The sequence below is a fragment of the Amblyomma mixtum genome, chromosome 3, assembly GCF_055824585.1.
Source record: "Amblyomma mixtum isolate Tamu chromosome 3, ASM5582458v1, whole genome shotgun sequence".
Classification (NCBI taxonomy): domain Eukaryota; kingdom Metazoa; phylum Arthropoda; class Arachnida; order Ixodida; family Ixodidae; genus Amblyomma; species Amblyomma mixtum.
The window spans coordinates 218,450,195-218,466,363 of NC_143014.1; the positions used below are offsets into that span (position 1 = coordinate 218,450,195).

Below are 16,169 nucleotides of genomic sequence, written 5' to 3' on the forward strand. Positions count from 1 at the left end.
CTGAATTCGTTTTCAGGGCCGAAGCATGCCCCGGTCCAAGAAATGTGGAAGAACTCCCCTAGTCTGCCCACTGAAAATCATAACGAGAATTTCGTTTCGAATGTCCGGTTCTTTCCATTTATTTTTTTATGGCCGTTTGAAGTAGTCGGTGGGGGCGCAGCAACAATTTTAAAGGCCAGATTTTGAAGCGAGGACGAAGGGCCTGCCATGATGATTACATTGTTGGTGTAGAATCTCTCCGGACTTTCTAGTTTTTAAAACTTACAGGATAAATATTCTCTCCATTGAGTTACACGGTGTTCGCTCTGGCAGCCAAAAAAGAAAAGATGACGCTAGTTGCTAATATGCGGTAAGGTCCAGCAAAGCTGAAAGTTGTATGTGAAGGCAGAAACGGCAGAAGGCAGCTCAGCGACCGATAATCATGCCGCAGTTCTCTTCACGAAAGAGGAAACTGACAAAAATGAGAAAAAAAAATTCCGTGATATGTGCATAGCATTATTTAGAACCTTATTGAAAAGAAACTGTAAATTGCGGCAAAGATAGAAATCTGCAATATAAAATTAAGCCGTTTGAATAGAATGGTCACTCCCCGCTTATATTATATGTCTGCCCTGTAGAGTGTGATTAAAAAATTGCAGTTCCTTGCCATATCATTGCAAGGAACACCGGCGACTGCCGAGGCGCGTAAGCTCTGCTGAGCCCTTTACCGTACCCTCTGCTGTAAGCTCTGGTTGCACAAAGCCTACACACAGTTACACAGGCAAAACGCAATATCCATCACTACTTGAAATTTATGACCGCACAGCAAATATAATAGGCTCATGATAACCAAAGTGTAGATCTAAATTTAGAGAATCATCACCTTTTCCCAACGCAAAGTCACCGATGAGCGATAGATTAATTGTTCCTGGTTGGTTTTTAATCCAAACTCGCTACCTTCGTGGGAGCGTTTTCTACGTCATTCGAAGACTCGGAACCGAATTCCGACCGCGGCGGCCGCGTTTAAATGGATGCGAAATGTAAAAGACGCCCGTGTTGCTGTGCGATGCCAATGCATGTCAAGGGACCACAGGTGGTCGAAAGTAATCCTGAGGCCTCCATTACGGCACCTACTTTCTTATCTTCAATCTTTCACTCTCTCCGCCCCGCCGCGGTGGCTCGGTGGTTACGTCGCTCGGCTGCTGACCCGAAAGACGCGGGTTCGATCCCGGCCGCGGCGGCTGAATTTCAATTAAGGCGAAATTCTAGAGGCTCGTGTGCTGTGCGATGTCGGTGCACGTTAAAGAACCCCAGGTGGTCGAAATTGCCGGAGCCCTTCACTACAGCGTCTCTCATAGCCTCAGTCGCTTTGGGACGTTAAACCCCAATAAACCAAACCAAACCTTTCACTCTCTCCTTCTTCCCTTCTTTACGTTGCGGGTTGTGGGTGGGTTGCTTCCACCGAGAGTGAGACAATCGCGGCGCCTTTCCTTTCCTCACAAGTTCTCATAACGCCTCATATCGGCTCTACGCTTCGGGAGTCCCGGACATAGACACGCGAACACTAGCGCACCCGCTGTGTTTCCCCTCCACTAAAGGCGGTCGCCGTAAAAGGCATCAGGTATGTAGCTTAGGAGCCAGCGTCACCTGTATAGTGAAAGTGCACCTGGCGTCTTTTCCATTTATTTTTTTAATCTAGAGGGGTGCTCTAAGCAGCCTTCCAAGTTGGCTGTTCATTCTAAGACCCTTATGGCACCCCCCCCCCTCCTCCTCTAAAAACTCCCTAGTGTTTTGACTCTGCAATGAGATTGTCCGAGATTTTCATTTTATTGAGATATGCATCTATAGTATATATATATATATATATATATATATATATAAGTCGCGGCGTGACGCGTGCATGCACTAGTATTGGGAAAGAGCTTTTGGAGGAAGGAGGGGAAGCCTTCAGCTTCACAATACAACGAGCTTAGTTGGCGGCGAGCAGGCGAAGCGAGTGGACGTCTTCGAGCGTGTACCCATGTTTCGTCGCTGCGTCGAGGAAACCATGGAGCGATCGTTGGAACAGCGCTACGCGGTGAAGCTTTGCAATAAACTGAGTAAGTCACCTACCGAGTCAATCAACGTGATCAAGACAGCATGTGGGAACGATGCGATGTCCAGATTGCGTTTTCTAATGGCACAAAGCATTTACAAACGGTTGTGTCGACGTTCACGACGAGCAACGGTCCGGGCACCCGTCGATGACGGTTACGGACGGTGACGTTGACTGTGTGGTCCTGAACGTCTTCACGGCCATTTGTAAATGCTTTGTGCCATTGGAACCCTTGTGATCTGGAAATTGCATCATTACCACGTGCTGTAAAATGTCTCCTTCGGTGATTTATTCACTTTATTGCAAAGCTTCACCGCGCCGTGCTGTTCCATGTTTTCCTCGACGCAGAGAAGAAACAGGGGTACACGTTTGAACACCCGTGTACTGTGCGATGTCAGTGCACGTTAAAGATCCCCAGGTGGTCGAAATTTCCGGAGCCCTCCACTACGGCGTCTCTCATAGCCTTAGTCGCTTTGGGATGTTTAACCCCATAAACCAACCAACATACGTTTGAACACGTCCACTCGCTTGACCTGGTCGAAGCCAACTGAGGGCTTTGCATTGTGAAGCTGAATGTTCCCCCTCCTTTCCCCATAAGCGGCTTTCCGATCTAGCGCATGCACGCGCCACACCGCGACTTGTCGCATTACTTTCAGGACAGACCCTACATATATATATATATATATATATATATATATATATATATATATATATATATATATATATATATATATATATATATATATATATATATAAATGCGAAATTGAGAAACGGTTCTTTTAAGTAAACATTTATTGGGAGTCGACGTCTCGGCCTGTCTTTTTCTAGCAACCAAGTACGTTTATCTTATTGTGCTATATATATATATATATATATATATATATATATATATATATAGCACAATAAGATAAACGTACTTGGTATATATATATATATATACATACATACATATATATATATATATATATATATATATATATATATATATATATATATATATATATATATATATATATATATATATATATATATGGATTGCGAGAGCATGAAGTGCTTGACTGCTTAAAAGAATATATAGCGAAGTATAGTCTATCTGGCTCCACGTTTCGATCGGAGGACCGATCTTTTTCAAGGGACTCATGAAAAAGAACGGTTCTCCGATCGAAACGTCGAGTGAAATAAAAATGCATATATACCCATATAAGTTGCCATAAGAAGTTGTCGGGCATAGAATCCCGTCGCACAGAGTACAGAGAGAAGTAATAGAGTAGGGGCTGTTGGACGTACGCCTGGAAAGTTTTTGCTTACATTCATGGGAATAATCACACTTAAGAAGTTTGTCGTTATTGAAGCTGACAAATTGAAGAACTTTTGGTCGATGCGAAAAAAAGGTGCCTTATGGACGTACAAGCCACAAAAAACGCTAGAAAAGTGAATACGCACATTTAGCAGCCTGCATTCGTCATCAGATCATTAATTGTTGATTTGTGGCTGTCACTGTTTAAGTACATAAAAGCAGCATCTTCAAAACGTCTCAATCGTACTATATACGTATCAGTCAATTGTTTGGCACAGAAACGAGATCAAGATAAACCAGTTTACTTCAGAAACCAGCAAGGGTGCAGAAGAGGCAGTGTCTTTATTCGGCGTACCTAGCTCGAGCTGACAAAAAAAAAACAATTGCATAGTCCAAAGCAGAAAACGAGCGATGAGATAACATGTCTTCATCAATGGCGACAATGCTTCATTTCCGACACAGCGACGAATATAGCGCGTCACAGAACGCACGGTCCAAAGGTTAACGAGCCGAACTCGGGAGAGTGCTTTCGTTTGACGTAGGAAAGCAATCTCCTTCACTAATAGTTCTTCTTGTGGATGGCAAAACTGTTTCAGAAGTCGACTAGAAGATCAAAATGATGCTCACTTACCAAATAATAAACCACTTCACTACAACGCGTAACGAGTCTCTTTCTACGCACCATGCAACTCGTGGAAAGGCGAGAGGTCACTATCCTCCGAAACAGCGACGCGTCCTGGGAATCCCACTCGCAATGCTCGCTCGGTGACCCAAACAATGAATGCGCCACGGAAGGCAGCATATTTCGGCCCTACCTAGGTTGTTTATCAAGCGCACCTCTCTCGCGAAGGCTTCCCCTCGCCCCCTTTCATGCCTTATCGTAACAAGCTGTTTTGCCTCCTCTTATCTTCCCAGCAAGTCCGACTGAGGGGCAGGCCAAAAGCGAGGAGTGCGTTTTGATGCCCCGTCCAGCGCGTCGAGTGAGGCACGAGGCGCACGTCGCTGCGCACATAGCTCGCGGTCGTGGGTGTTGCCCAGGTGTGGGGTACCCGTCTTGTGTGCGCAGGAGGCGTTTTGTGGCTGTACAGGCAAAACGTCGGACAAGGCAGGAAACTGAATCACCCTTAGTCGTACGTCCTCTCTCTGACTTCGCAAAGCCGACCGGAAAATCTTCATCGACTGGGAATAATTATTTCACTCACAAAGCCCAGTAATCCAAATGGTTCCCTTGCTGACACTGCGTTTTCTATCAGTGATGTTTTCAAAGTTTGCAAGGGTATTTATCGTGACTCACTCCCGAGTCATAAAAACAGAACTGCCACCTTCGCGCTCCCTCCTCCTCCATATGTTTTTTGATCTTTCTCATTTATGACTTCACTATGGTACGCAAATTCATGTGGTACTCTATATATGCTACATTTCCTTACTACTGAACCTTACAACGTTAATAATTTAATCACAGAAAACCAGAACTTCCCAATTTAGCAGAATGCTGAATAAAGCTTACGGAAGGGCTCACAACGAATACGCTTTCGGATGAAAACTGCAGACATATAGTTAATGGAGACTACAAAAAACAAATACTCTATAATTCCATAGAAGGTGCGACTATCTAAAATCAAAAGAGCAAAAACTATACGCGAATCCTAGAACTATGCTAAAAACCTTGTAATCTAAGGTAATATGGCACAAAATATTATTGTCTCGTAGGTAAACGTCTGTACTTTATGACCATGTATGTTTTTTACTTCTTTCATGCTATTTAAATTGCCACTATATTGCAATGTGTGAAAACAATATTGAAGATAAAAATGGCGCTGTATTTCGTTGAATTTTAAGAACTGGCTTATGGCACCCTTCTCGTGAGCAGATAAAAAATTCTGTTTGTTCAAAAAAGAAGCGAATAACTATATTGGGGACGACATATCTTTAAACCGAACAGAGGAGGTGAGCTCAAATTTCTACGTTATCAAAGTGTACTTACAAAAAATACAGTTCTGATTGTAGTGTGAAAGAAGCACTGCACAAAATTTCCGAGTCTTTTAAGTTCGTTCAGTGCGACGACGTGGTCTCCAGCTTAGTATTCAGTGCTGAACGCAAGGGCTGCTACAAATATGGGAAGTATTTAGCTTAATACGTTTATTTATCCCAAAGAGAAAATTGTTATTCCATGTCTTAAAGAGACAGTGAGGTCAACTCGATCGAATTACTGTTCTGAGCTAAAATTGATTGGTATTTCTGGCTTTCTAGACCAATGTCTGGCCGGAAAAGACATATTTATTGAAGAAAAAATGGATTAAGAAACCTTTTCTTTTGTTGATTCAGACTTGCGACGCCTTTGCCGAAAACAACGGGTTTCCACCGTCATGAAGTTAGTGGTGGATTAGCGTAGCCTCTGGGAACCCCGTCCTGAAAATCGATGTGCATGCAATCATTTTCCTTGCGAAAAAGGCCGGGGATGGCGACACATGTATTTCGTGTTGTTGTTTTTTTGCTTTCTCTAGCTTAAACATGCTCCCTTTTTTGGGTGGGGGGAAGCGTGGTCCTTTTGTGATTACAACAGGATACTCTATCGGCACAAGCCGACTTCCATGTTTACTGAGTGGTACTTGGTTAATATAGAACACCTTCCCAAAGCATTGCTAGGCTTCTTTTTTTTTTTTGCAGAAATAGAGGAAGGAATCGAAAATTGGTTTTTGAGGAAAGGAAAGGTGAAGTAATTGTCTCACATTTTTCGCTGGACGCCCGAATCATGCCGCAAGCGATGGGAGGAAGGTGGGAGTGAAAGAAGAAAGAGCGAAATAGGTGCGGTAGTGGAGTGTTCCGGAATAATTTAGACACCCTGGTGATCTCTAACTTACACTGACATCGCACAGCACACGGGGGCCAGCCGCCGCGGCTGGGATCGAACCCGGCAACTCCGGAATCCCAACACCGAAAATTACACGCAGACCAAAAGTTACCTTTTTTCCGCCTCCTTGACACGTGGGCTTCTAAGGCATCTAAGGCAGTGCATCCTCAAATACTAGGACTAGGTGTTTTATGTCGCGCCACGCAGTTAGCGGTGGGCGTATACCTTCTTTTTCGAAAAGTAACCAGGCAACGGGGTTTCTAAGCCGTATACTGGAATTCACTTCAAGAGTCATCCTGTGAAATGCGGTAATATCAGGCGACACAATTTATGGATTGCATTTACGCAGCTGTGTTGCTATGCGTGGAGCTGCCATAAAGCAGTGCGAAGTTTCCCGTTTTATCCCAAGCCAAATGTGTTCTGAGCGTTCCCAAGCCAAATGTGTTCTGATGAAACATAGGGTTTCATCATCATCATCATCAGCCTGACTACAACAACTGCAGGACAAAGGCCTCTAACATATCTCTTCAAATAACCTTGTCTTTTGCCAGCTGCGGCCCCCCAATCCCCGCAAACGTCTTAATCTCATCCACCCACATAACTTTCTGTCGCCCTTTGCTACGCTTTCTTCTTTTGGGATCCAATCCGTTGCCTTTAAAGACAGTCGGTTATCCTGCCTTCGCATTAGACGCCCTGCCCAAGCCCATTTCTTCTTGATTTTGGTAAGAATGTCATTTACTTGCGTTCGTTCCCTGAACCACTCCGCTCTCTTACTGTCTCTTAGCGTTACACCTGTCATTTTCCTTTCCATAGCTCGCGGTGTTGTCGTCAATTAAAGTTGAAGCCTTTTCGTTCGCCCCCACGTTTCTGCGCTATAGGTGAGCACCGGTAAAATACAGGTGTTATATACATTTTTTTTGTGGAATATTGCTAAACTACCTCTCATAATCTGAGAGAGCCTGCCAAATGCGCTCCTTCCTATTCTTATTCTTCTAGTTATTTCACTCTCGTGGTCCATATCTGCGGTCACTACGTACCCTAAGTAGACGTATTCCGTGACCATTTTCTGCTCCCCGCTACTAATTGTAAACGGCTGTCTCTTGCCGTTTCTATTGAACACCACTTCAATTTCTGGATATTAATTTTGGACTCACCGTTCTGCTTTGCCTTCGAGAGTCATTTATCATGCTTGGCAACCTATCCCCTGAATGACTTAGTAAGGAAATTTAGTTAATGAATGGCAGGTTACTAAGGTAATCTCCATTAATTATTATCCCCAACTGTTCCCAGTCCAGGCCTCTGAATGCATCCGGTAAACAAACAGTGAATAGGAATATAGAGATCGTGTCTCCCTGGCTCACAACCACCCTTATTCAAATTTTATTGCTGACTTCAAGGAGGACTACGGTGGCTCTGCCCGTGTTATAAACATTTTCCAGTATTTTTACATAATGCTTATCTACACCCTAATCCTGTAATGCCCTCATGACGGAGTCAGATGCCTTATCGTAATATATGACGTCTACATGTGTGGTTTGGTTATATTCTGCGCACTCCTCTAACAACTGACTGACAGCGTGATAATTGTGTACTGACGACTAGCCTTTACAAAAGCCTGCCTAGTCATTTGATTTATTGATGACTAATGTTCTCCTGATTTCATTAGCGATTAATTTTGTAGATACTGTGCAGCAACAGACACTAAGCTGATCGGTCTGTAATTTTTCAAGCCCTTGACGTCTCCTTTCTTAATATAAAATACCGAGTAAATGCCCACTTAAAATTTCAAGATAATCATTACCCTGCTTTACAACCCTGGATAATTCCAACCTCCACAGTACTGTTATTTAAATCATAGGCATTACATTCTTACGCACGGATTGTGCCATCTCAGCTGGCTAGCGCTCGTGTCGACGCGGGTGTAAAGCGGGACAGTAGGCGACGCGCATACGTGAGAGCGGTGACCCAAGCTCGTAAAAAAGAGACTGCGCCGTCTCGCAGAGCACCATAAACAGGAAGGTGAGAGCGCGAAGTTCACTCTGACAAGACGCGCATGCTAGGATAACCGGGATAAGACGCGTGGATCGACGCTCAGTGCGGAGCTCCAAAGTGCGGACTGCGCAGCTTATCGGGACAGTCAGAATTACGCAAAGCTGCATGATCTGCAAATGGCATAGAGACGGCTTCGAAAAGGCGTTCTTCGAGCCTATGCTCCTCGTAATACGGTAAGCGCAGTAGAGTGCATCAAGACGAAATTGAGCACAACAGACTGGAATAAATTTCAGCACAACACAATGAACACAGCACGATACACCAGTAGAGAGAACAAATGAATAATTATGTGTGCTCCAGAATTCGGCTTTGGAGTATGAACTTCGCCTCTAGAAATAGACTCACACAGACTCAGTCGGGGAGAAGGCATTGCATGTGCAATGGAACTAGATAACCGGGTGATTTTAGAGCGCTGCTCATAGGCGCCCGTTCATGGATTCCGCGCCGTAGTCGTCGTTGTCGGCGTAGTCGATGTAGTCGGCGTAACATGTCACCTCGCAACCGTGGCAGGTAGCAGCAGAGCGAAACGCCACCTGCCACAGCGAGAGCGGAGGAATGGACAACCGGAAAGTGTCTGCCACAGGAAGATCCCCGAGGATCAGATCAAGGAATTGCAAGTTCCTTCATCTGACCCTGCATTTCATTGTCCAACATGTGTGCTGGTTTTGCAATCCAAAAACGCCCTGTCTCGTTTTGTGCATGTGTGGGTTACAGAGCGTCAGGTGATCAAAATAAATCCAGAGCCCTCTGAACTATGGTGTCCCGTTACAGAGCACGTGGCGTAAATGCTGCTTGTTACATGCAGTCACGCGTGAGGGTCTCAGCGGAGATGATGCTCTATTTTAAAGATGAGCAATCGGCGTCACAAATATCAAATGCGCAATAGTGCATGGCTTGGCATAGTGACACCAGGGGGATAAATGAAATGACTGAGAAAAACAAAAAAACAAACAATGAAAAGGGGACATTTATTCAAAGAACATGACATATGTACATTGGTGAAGTGCAATGATCGCTAGAATGGCGCGACGGTAGTTTCCGAAGCGGTTCTGAACAACAAATGATCCTGAATTGTGTGCCAGCGCTTTTGTTCTTTAAGGCATACAACTGGCTCCGATGCTTACCATTCGTTTGGTTCTCCCTTAGAAAGGCTTAAATTTAGCTTGTAAGGCACCTGACAAATTTTTGAAACTGAGCGAAGAGTTTGTCATGACAAGCGGCGAGCATCACTTGAAGAACTCAGCGACTTACTGTGGATAAATCGACGGTGCAACATGCTTGAAATTCATTGTAAAAACACGTGCATGACAAGCTAAACGTAAGGCAGAATCTCCTGCGTAGTCTTAGGGAAGTAGCGCCTAAAATAAAAAACGGAAAAGAGTGACAGAGGTGGAATCTATTTAGCGAGCCCAAGGACGCCGAACTACAACATCGGGCGCACAAACGTTCAGGTGAAAAACAGCCGCACATACGATGTGTGGTATTTGAAGGCGCTTCGTCCTAAAGATATAAGATGGGAGCACAAACGCAATAATATTGCGAAAAGGAATAATAACCCCATATACGGCAACCAAAATGAAGCGTTGTAGGATAACACGCTTGCGTGTGAGGCGAGTAAGTCGAGGGCGATAATGAACTGGACGCTCTCGGTGGCATTACAGGAGACGTTTATGAAATGCACTGAGATTTCCCTGAAAGAGCAGGTGCTTTTCGCTTCCCTGCGCCAGTGTGACATATACTAAGCGCGAGCGCCGCCGAAACAGGCTCTTGGATTCTATAGAGGTGCAGATGAGGATTCCCCACGTATACGCTGGCTTTCACAACAGCTGTTTTATAGCGACAGCGACTTTGTCCGTATTCTCGCCGTTTCGCTGTGGCCAGCGGCCACACCGTGAGCTGAGCCGTTGCTTAGCAACCGCCGCAGTTGGCAGCGCCACTTGCCGCGCCATCTGTCATGACGTCAGAGGAGGAGCCGGTGAAACCGCGTTGCAACAACAGAGGAGGAGCCGGCGTTGCATCTTATATACAGAAGGGGCCGCTCGGTGGGATTCATTGCCAGATATGAAAAGTGAGTCGGAGAGACTGAAAGAAGCCAGGGTTCGTCGTCGGAACGAAACCAAGAGGAGGCAGCGAGCCGAGGAGACAGAGGAAGAACGAGTCGCACGCCTCGAGAAGCGTCGTAAGCACGAAGCAGCCTGGCGAGTGGATTCAGATGAGGGTGGTTCGTCGTTTAGTTCGGCATCTCGTGCCAGGCCAAGGGATCAACGACGGAATTAAACCAGGAGGAGGCAACGAGCTCCAGGGACAGAAGAAGAACATGCTCAGCGTATCGAACACAACACTGAGACTTACCAAGCTAAACGATAAAGATGTAACCGTAGAGATAACCACGCTAAAAATAAAATTAACCGTACCTCTCGCTACGCACATCCAGGCATAACTGAGTTAAGCGACCGGCAATTAATTTTTTTTTTACTGCATCTTGAGAATGCGCAGGTACGAGAAAACAAAAGCTGCTGCAACATTTGGCCGCAGTTCTGGGGTCAATGGATGCCTTTATAGGCACTGCACAATAAGAGTGTTGGGGACGCATAATATTTCCATCGTCCTTGTGTCTTTATACGGACCAGACATGGATAGCTTCAGGGCCGCAAATTGGTTTTGGTATGAGCACTTTCGGCGTTCACCGCGCCAAAATTGCGAGACTTTGCCACAAAGACACGATGAACCTGCTTTGACTGGCGGTCCCAGAGCTTGGCTCAGCGGGAAGCTCGTGAGAGTAGCTGATGATATTTGTGCCTAAGCTAAGAGGCAATAAAATGCTGATTAACTAATCACAAAAATTCTTAGCGACGAGTGAGAATGCATACTCTGAATTCAATTTTTCATACAATGCCCGTCACAGACGCGGGGCAAACGTTAGATAAAGCGAATGTGACAACACTTATGAGGATGGGATGGTGCGGAGCCGACGAAAGCAAATATACTTTCTTCCTATCGCTGAATTCCTCAACGTGGGGTGCGCCAACTGTTGAGCCATGGCCCCGACGAAACGCCTGCGGCAAGTGATTCTACAAGTTTAAATAAACCTGATTAAAGGCGTTATTCTTCCAACATACTTACGTCAGACATCGTTGAATTGCATTATCTAGGTGCCTTCTATCCATGTGAAAGTAACAATGCTGCAGTGGCAATACTGCTACCTATATTAATAGCACTCTTAAATGCTTGGCATTCTTGCTGTGCAAGTAGGGATTCTTGCAACATCTGGCGTTATGCTTCGTTACTAGTCAGTTATGATCATTCAATGTCCTTCGATTCCTCCTCCCGTCTACGGAAAATCCCATTGCTCGTAATCACGAAAAAGCTGTGCTTCTTCTCTTCCATCAAGACGCCATCGGCCTGTTTTTGGTCGATGTCCTGGGAAGGCTTTCTCCGCGCGTTGAACAAAAACCGGTCGATGTGGCCCAGTGGTGCTTCGCACGAAATTGACAGCAGGTAACCCAGGAAGTAGCTCCACAGCAGAACGCTGAAGAATTGTGTCACCTGGGCAGAGAAATGTTTTCACGAACATTCTTAGAAACACATGTGCACCTCTGCAGATTCAAAATTAATTCTAAATGTTTGCTGGACTCAGTGCTCGTGCCTTTCGTACTTGCAAAAGCTCGTTGGATTTGCGAATAGAAAAGTGTTTTAGCGAGAGAGGCGCCGTGAGAACACAATTAAAAAAAAGGAAGAACCAGTTTCAGCGCACATGCGAATTAAACTTGATAAGTGCAGATAAAATGAGAGCATGGAATGCAAGTACGTTAAAGATCTGATCCGGTAAGTCTGAAACACTGTCCTTTCAATAATTTAGAGCAGCCCACTGTTCGTGCTTTCTTTATTTATTATAATGCGAAACGTTATGACTGTTATTTCTGGCTGCGTCATGTTAACTAGCACGAATAAAACACCGGACAGAGACAACGAAGCAGACGGGATTCACGCTGCTTCTCTGTCTCTGTCCACTGTTTTATTCGCGCTGTTAACATGTCGCAGCCAGTTTCCCAGCACCAGCTAGCCCAGCTTTATTCTTTAGTCGATATTTATTTCGTTTCTGAACTGTGAAACACAGTCTTCTATTTCTGGCCGCCCCGGTGGCTCAGTGGTTATGGCGCTCGGCTGCTGACCCGAAAGACGCCGGTTCGATCCCGGCCGCGGCGGTCGAATTTCGATGGAGGCGAAATTCTACACGCTCGTGTACTGTGCGGTGTCAGTGCACTTTAAACAACCCCAGGTGGTCGAAATTTCCGGAGCCCTTCACTCAGCGTCCCTCATAGCCTGAGTCACTCTGGGACGTTAAACCGCCGCAAAGAATAAACCATGAAGAGCCTGCTATAGCGGGTTTAAGAGGCCTATGGTGTGTTTTTACTGACAATGCGTGTATCCTTGCTGTGTTCCGCTATACGTCTTCGGCGGCTCAATTTATATCCGTGAAGAACGCCCAGTATATCTTAGAGTTGCTTAAAGAATCACTGTTTTTGAAGAGGATATGGCTCCGAGTGGACTGAGCACAAACGTTTTGGCTTCGGCAACATACAGAGAGAGAGAGAATAAAGGAAAGGCCGGGTGTTTAACCAAGGAATGCACGGTTGGCCACCCTGTACGTAGGTAGCCTTAGTCTAAAAATCATGTACTTGTGCCGTTGCGATGTTTTTCGATTATTACTAATGTGTTAGCGTAAGATATTTGCTGCTCAACGTAACACCCCTGTGTTTACTCGTCACGATGAATTGATACATCGTGTTTTACACGCGTTCGTCTACAGCAATAAAGGTGGGACTTTTGAGACTTACCAGGCTGAAGTGTGAGAAGTAGGTGCGCTCTCTTGCGTAGTGATTCATGAGATCGTAGAGGGGCATGTGCACAAGGTAGACGGCGAAGGCAAGCTTGCTCAATGGCTCAAATCCTTTCCAGCTCAGAAAGGAGTCCAAGATCCCTATAACGATGCATATGGTAAACATGCATGTGCGAGCAATTTCGAACCAGAAAACGCCACATCGTTTTACTTTTGCATCGAAATTTAAAAAATCGAACTGTAAAACCATCAGGCATCTGTAACAAACCTGCGTAAGTGACACATTAACAATATAAAAAATTGGAAAAACTCTAAGGAATTGTAGAGTATATTAGTTTCGACTGATTGAGGTGAAAAACTCTATTAGCTAAGAAGAGCGCGTCAGTGAATCAATGACACGATCATCCACTGTCAGTCAATGAATCAATCGTTCGATCAATGGAATGCTGGTTCGAGAGCTTGCAGGTTCAAGAGAACTGATAATTCTTAGACAAAGATCTGTAACTACAAAAAAATGTATGGTACCTTCATACTAATAAAAATTTGGACACAAAAGCAATCAAAAGTAATGATTGCATACAATTTTGGTGATTTAAATATTATCGCATTCATTACACTTTGCTTCGCTGGCAGTATACAAAGCACCCCGCAGTTAAAATTACTCCATGAGCAGCAAGTGACTGAGGGTGCTATAGAGACATTGTGAGATGAGCGCATATAGGAGCCCATATTTTTATCACTGTAAGCTATTGAACGAACTTAATTTTCCGCCTTGGCGCTTGGTGCATTATAAAAAAGCACTGAAACACAAAAACCGCATCCTATTTTGTTAAACTGACGCATCCTTAACAATACTTTAAATTTCACGAACTTGAGGGTCCAAAACATTTCAACCGCAACGGTTGTCATGTGCCACATTTAAGCACACCAGCAGCTCATATTTGAAACTTCAGGGCATATTATGAACCGGTTTTTGAGTTGTCAGACGCTCTGTTATTATAGAGCTTCAGGTTCTCATATGAAAGCAATCGAATTATATCGTGAAGCCCTTTCTACGAACCTCTCTCGCGCACACACAAAAACACTCAGGCAGGGAGCCACATACTCATCAAAGATTTTCCGCGCAATGTACGGGTAGTCTGCGTAAAAATAGGCGGACATTTATTTCACACTTTATTCAGAGGCGACCATTCCTCTGCGATTTACTCTTGTAAAAGATATGCGAGCAATGCCCCCACATGCGTTTAGGCTACACTCGAAAAGATGAGTACCTGCCTGTGTGCAGCAAAAATGATTGCCGTGTTTTCGGAATCACACGTTAATGTAAATGAACACGAGAATAGCTAATTAATTATACAGAAGGCTCCTCAACGGTCTAACTTTGCATGAGAATTACATCTTGGGCAGGAGGGCCAGGATATACCTTCTCTATATCCCTCATTGCCGGTAGTATCCCGAAGACACCGATATGATTGTGCCAACAAGGACAGTTATATAAACTGACACTGCGATTTCTCTACCACACACGTCTTATTGACTTTCGAGATAATTTCAGCAATGCACAATGCAAGCCACTGGCGCTTGCTGTCAAATCTGACTGCGCTGCAAGGAGAAGTGTGGTATCTAATTTCCCCAATAGGGATCGAACGATTACACTTCCCACTTAACGTGCTTAATTCGTGCTTAATTCGTGCAGAGTCGCAATCGCCTCTATGAATTCGAGTCATCAATTCATGAGAAATGGCCTCTGTCAAAGAAGAAACCACGGTTCTTGCTACAACGCAAAGAAATCGGTTCTTGTTAACGCTGCTGTGTACTTACACACAATCCTATCAGTTCCACGTTTGGAGGAAAAACCTCTCGCTCTTGACTAAATCAGTGAGTGAGCGCGTCGTGAGGAGCCTCAGACAAGTCTCTTGCGCACATGCACTGGCGGATGGTATTTGATTACTTGGCCACCACCTTAAGTCAGTAGTTTGAATATAACGGAGCGAGGCCATGCTTTCTTCCAAACTGAGTCGTACCTCCACGCTTCGTAGAGCATGTCAAGGTGATCCAAGTTAAACAGACAGCCCACAGTATTCTGTCAAAGAACGCCATGCAGAGTTTTCCCACTTCGCCTGTTGGGTCTTTCTCCTGGTACCAGGGAACCTTGATGAACACGCACGTTAGCCCACAGCCTATACTCATAATCCAGCAGATTATGGTTGCTGCCTGTGCGCAAAGAAAAAGAAACCCGACAAGTATAAAACAGACAACACTTGCATATAGAAAGCATCAGGTGGCTTTAGCATGCGTCAGTTGAATATATTTATAAAGACTTGTTCGTCAAAGCCATAATTCCCTTTTTTGTACAAGGCGATTCATTAAGTGCTAAATTTAGACAAAGCTATATTTGCTTCAAACTCATACAAAAAGATGCGAGAGGCTTTAATCTGTAATAAATAATAAAGCAGCTCGCAACAGTGAACAGAAGTGCAATGGATGCTATTAAATTTAGGAAAAACATATTTAAATGTCTCAAAAAAGAGCGTTTTTAAAGACCATGAGGGGCAGCTGCCTAGAGCAGAAAACCAGCATGCACTCAAAGGTTCAGTTTGGCTGATTATTTCGTAAGTGAGATTGGTGCCAGTCAATGAAAAGCTACTTAAGAAATAACTTCCAGAGGTTAGAACATAGTTAGCAACAAGTGTTTCATAGCATGAATCGAGGAATGCCATATTCCATGCTTCCCCACTGCGTTTGTCGTAATTTCTGCTGACTCTGCCAGGCCAGCTGCAAAGGATAAACTGTTAAATCCGCCGTGAAAAGCCTGCCTGCACTGTATAGTAGCCTCGCTTTGCAGCAAAAGGTGCAAGAGCTCTGCAAGTAAGGGGAAGAAAACTGTGCCAGACATTCATTTTTTGGGGGGTGTGGGGGATGGCGTGTAGTGTACCGATGAACGCCATCAGTTAACTTCAACTAAATAATTTATATATTATCTTGGCTAGCTGAGTTCAGGAAGCCGACGGCGTCTTTTGCGAGACACGAAGAAAAAAAAGACTGCGTTTCGTC

The 16,169-nt window shown here is 44.6% G+C and overlaps 2 protein-coding genes across 3 annotated transcripts in view; both read right to left on the reverse strand.

Annotated features, from left to right (window-relative positions):
- The window catches only part of LOC149353706 (uncharacterized), a 42,618-nt gene extending 38,428 nt beyond the window's left edge, over positions 1-4,190 (reverse strand). The window contains exon 1 of one of the 2 annotated variants that reach the window (XM_089582747.1): positions 4,055-4,190. The gene's annotated coding sequence lies outside the window, so the exon portion shown is untranslated. Of the gene's footprint in view, positions 1-4,003 lie in introns of both variants that reach the window. The other variant, XM_089582748.1, reaches the window with a different exon arrangement.
- A 5,052-nt stretch (positions 4,191-9,242) lies between these two features.
- The window catches only part of LOC149353707 (nose resistant to fluoxetine protein 6-like), a 34,133-nt gene continuing 27,206 nt past the window's right edge, over positions 9,243-16,169 (reverse strand). Inside the window, exons 13-15 of the mRNA XM_089577392.1 lie at positions 15,140-15,329; positions 13,114-13,256; positions 9,243-11,821 (exon numbers count right to left, since the gene is read on the reverse strand). Of these exons, the coding sequence (XP_089433518.1) occupies positions 11,576-11,821; positions 13,114-13,256; positions 15,140-15,329 (579 nt within the window). The 3' untranslated portion in view covers positions 9,243-11,575. The remainder of the gene's footprint in view (positions 11,822-13,113; positions 13,257-15,139; positions 15,330-16,169) is intronic.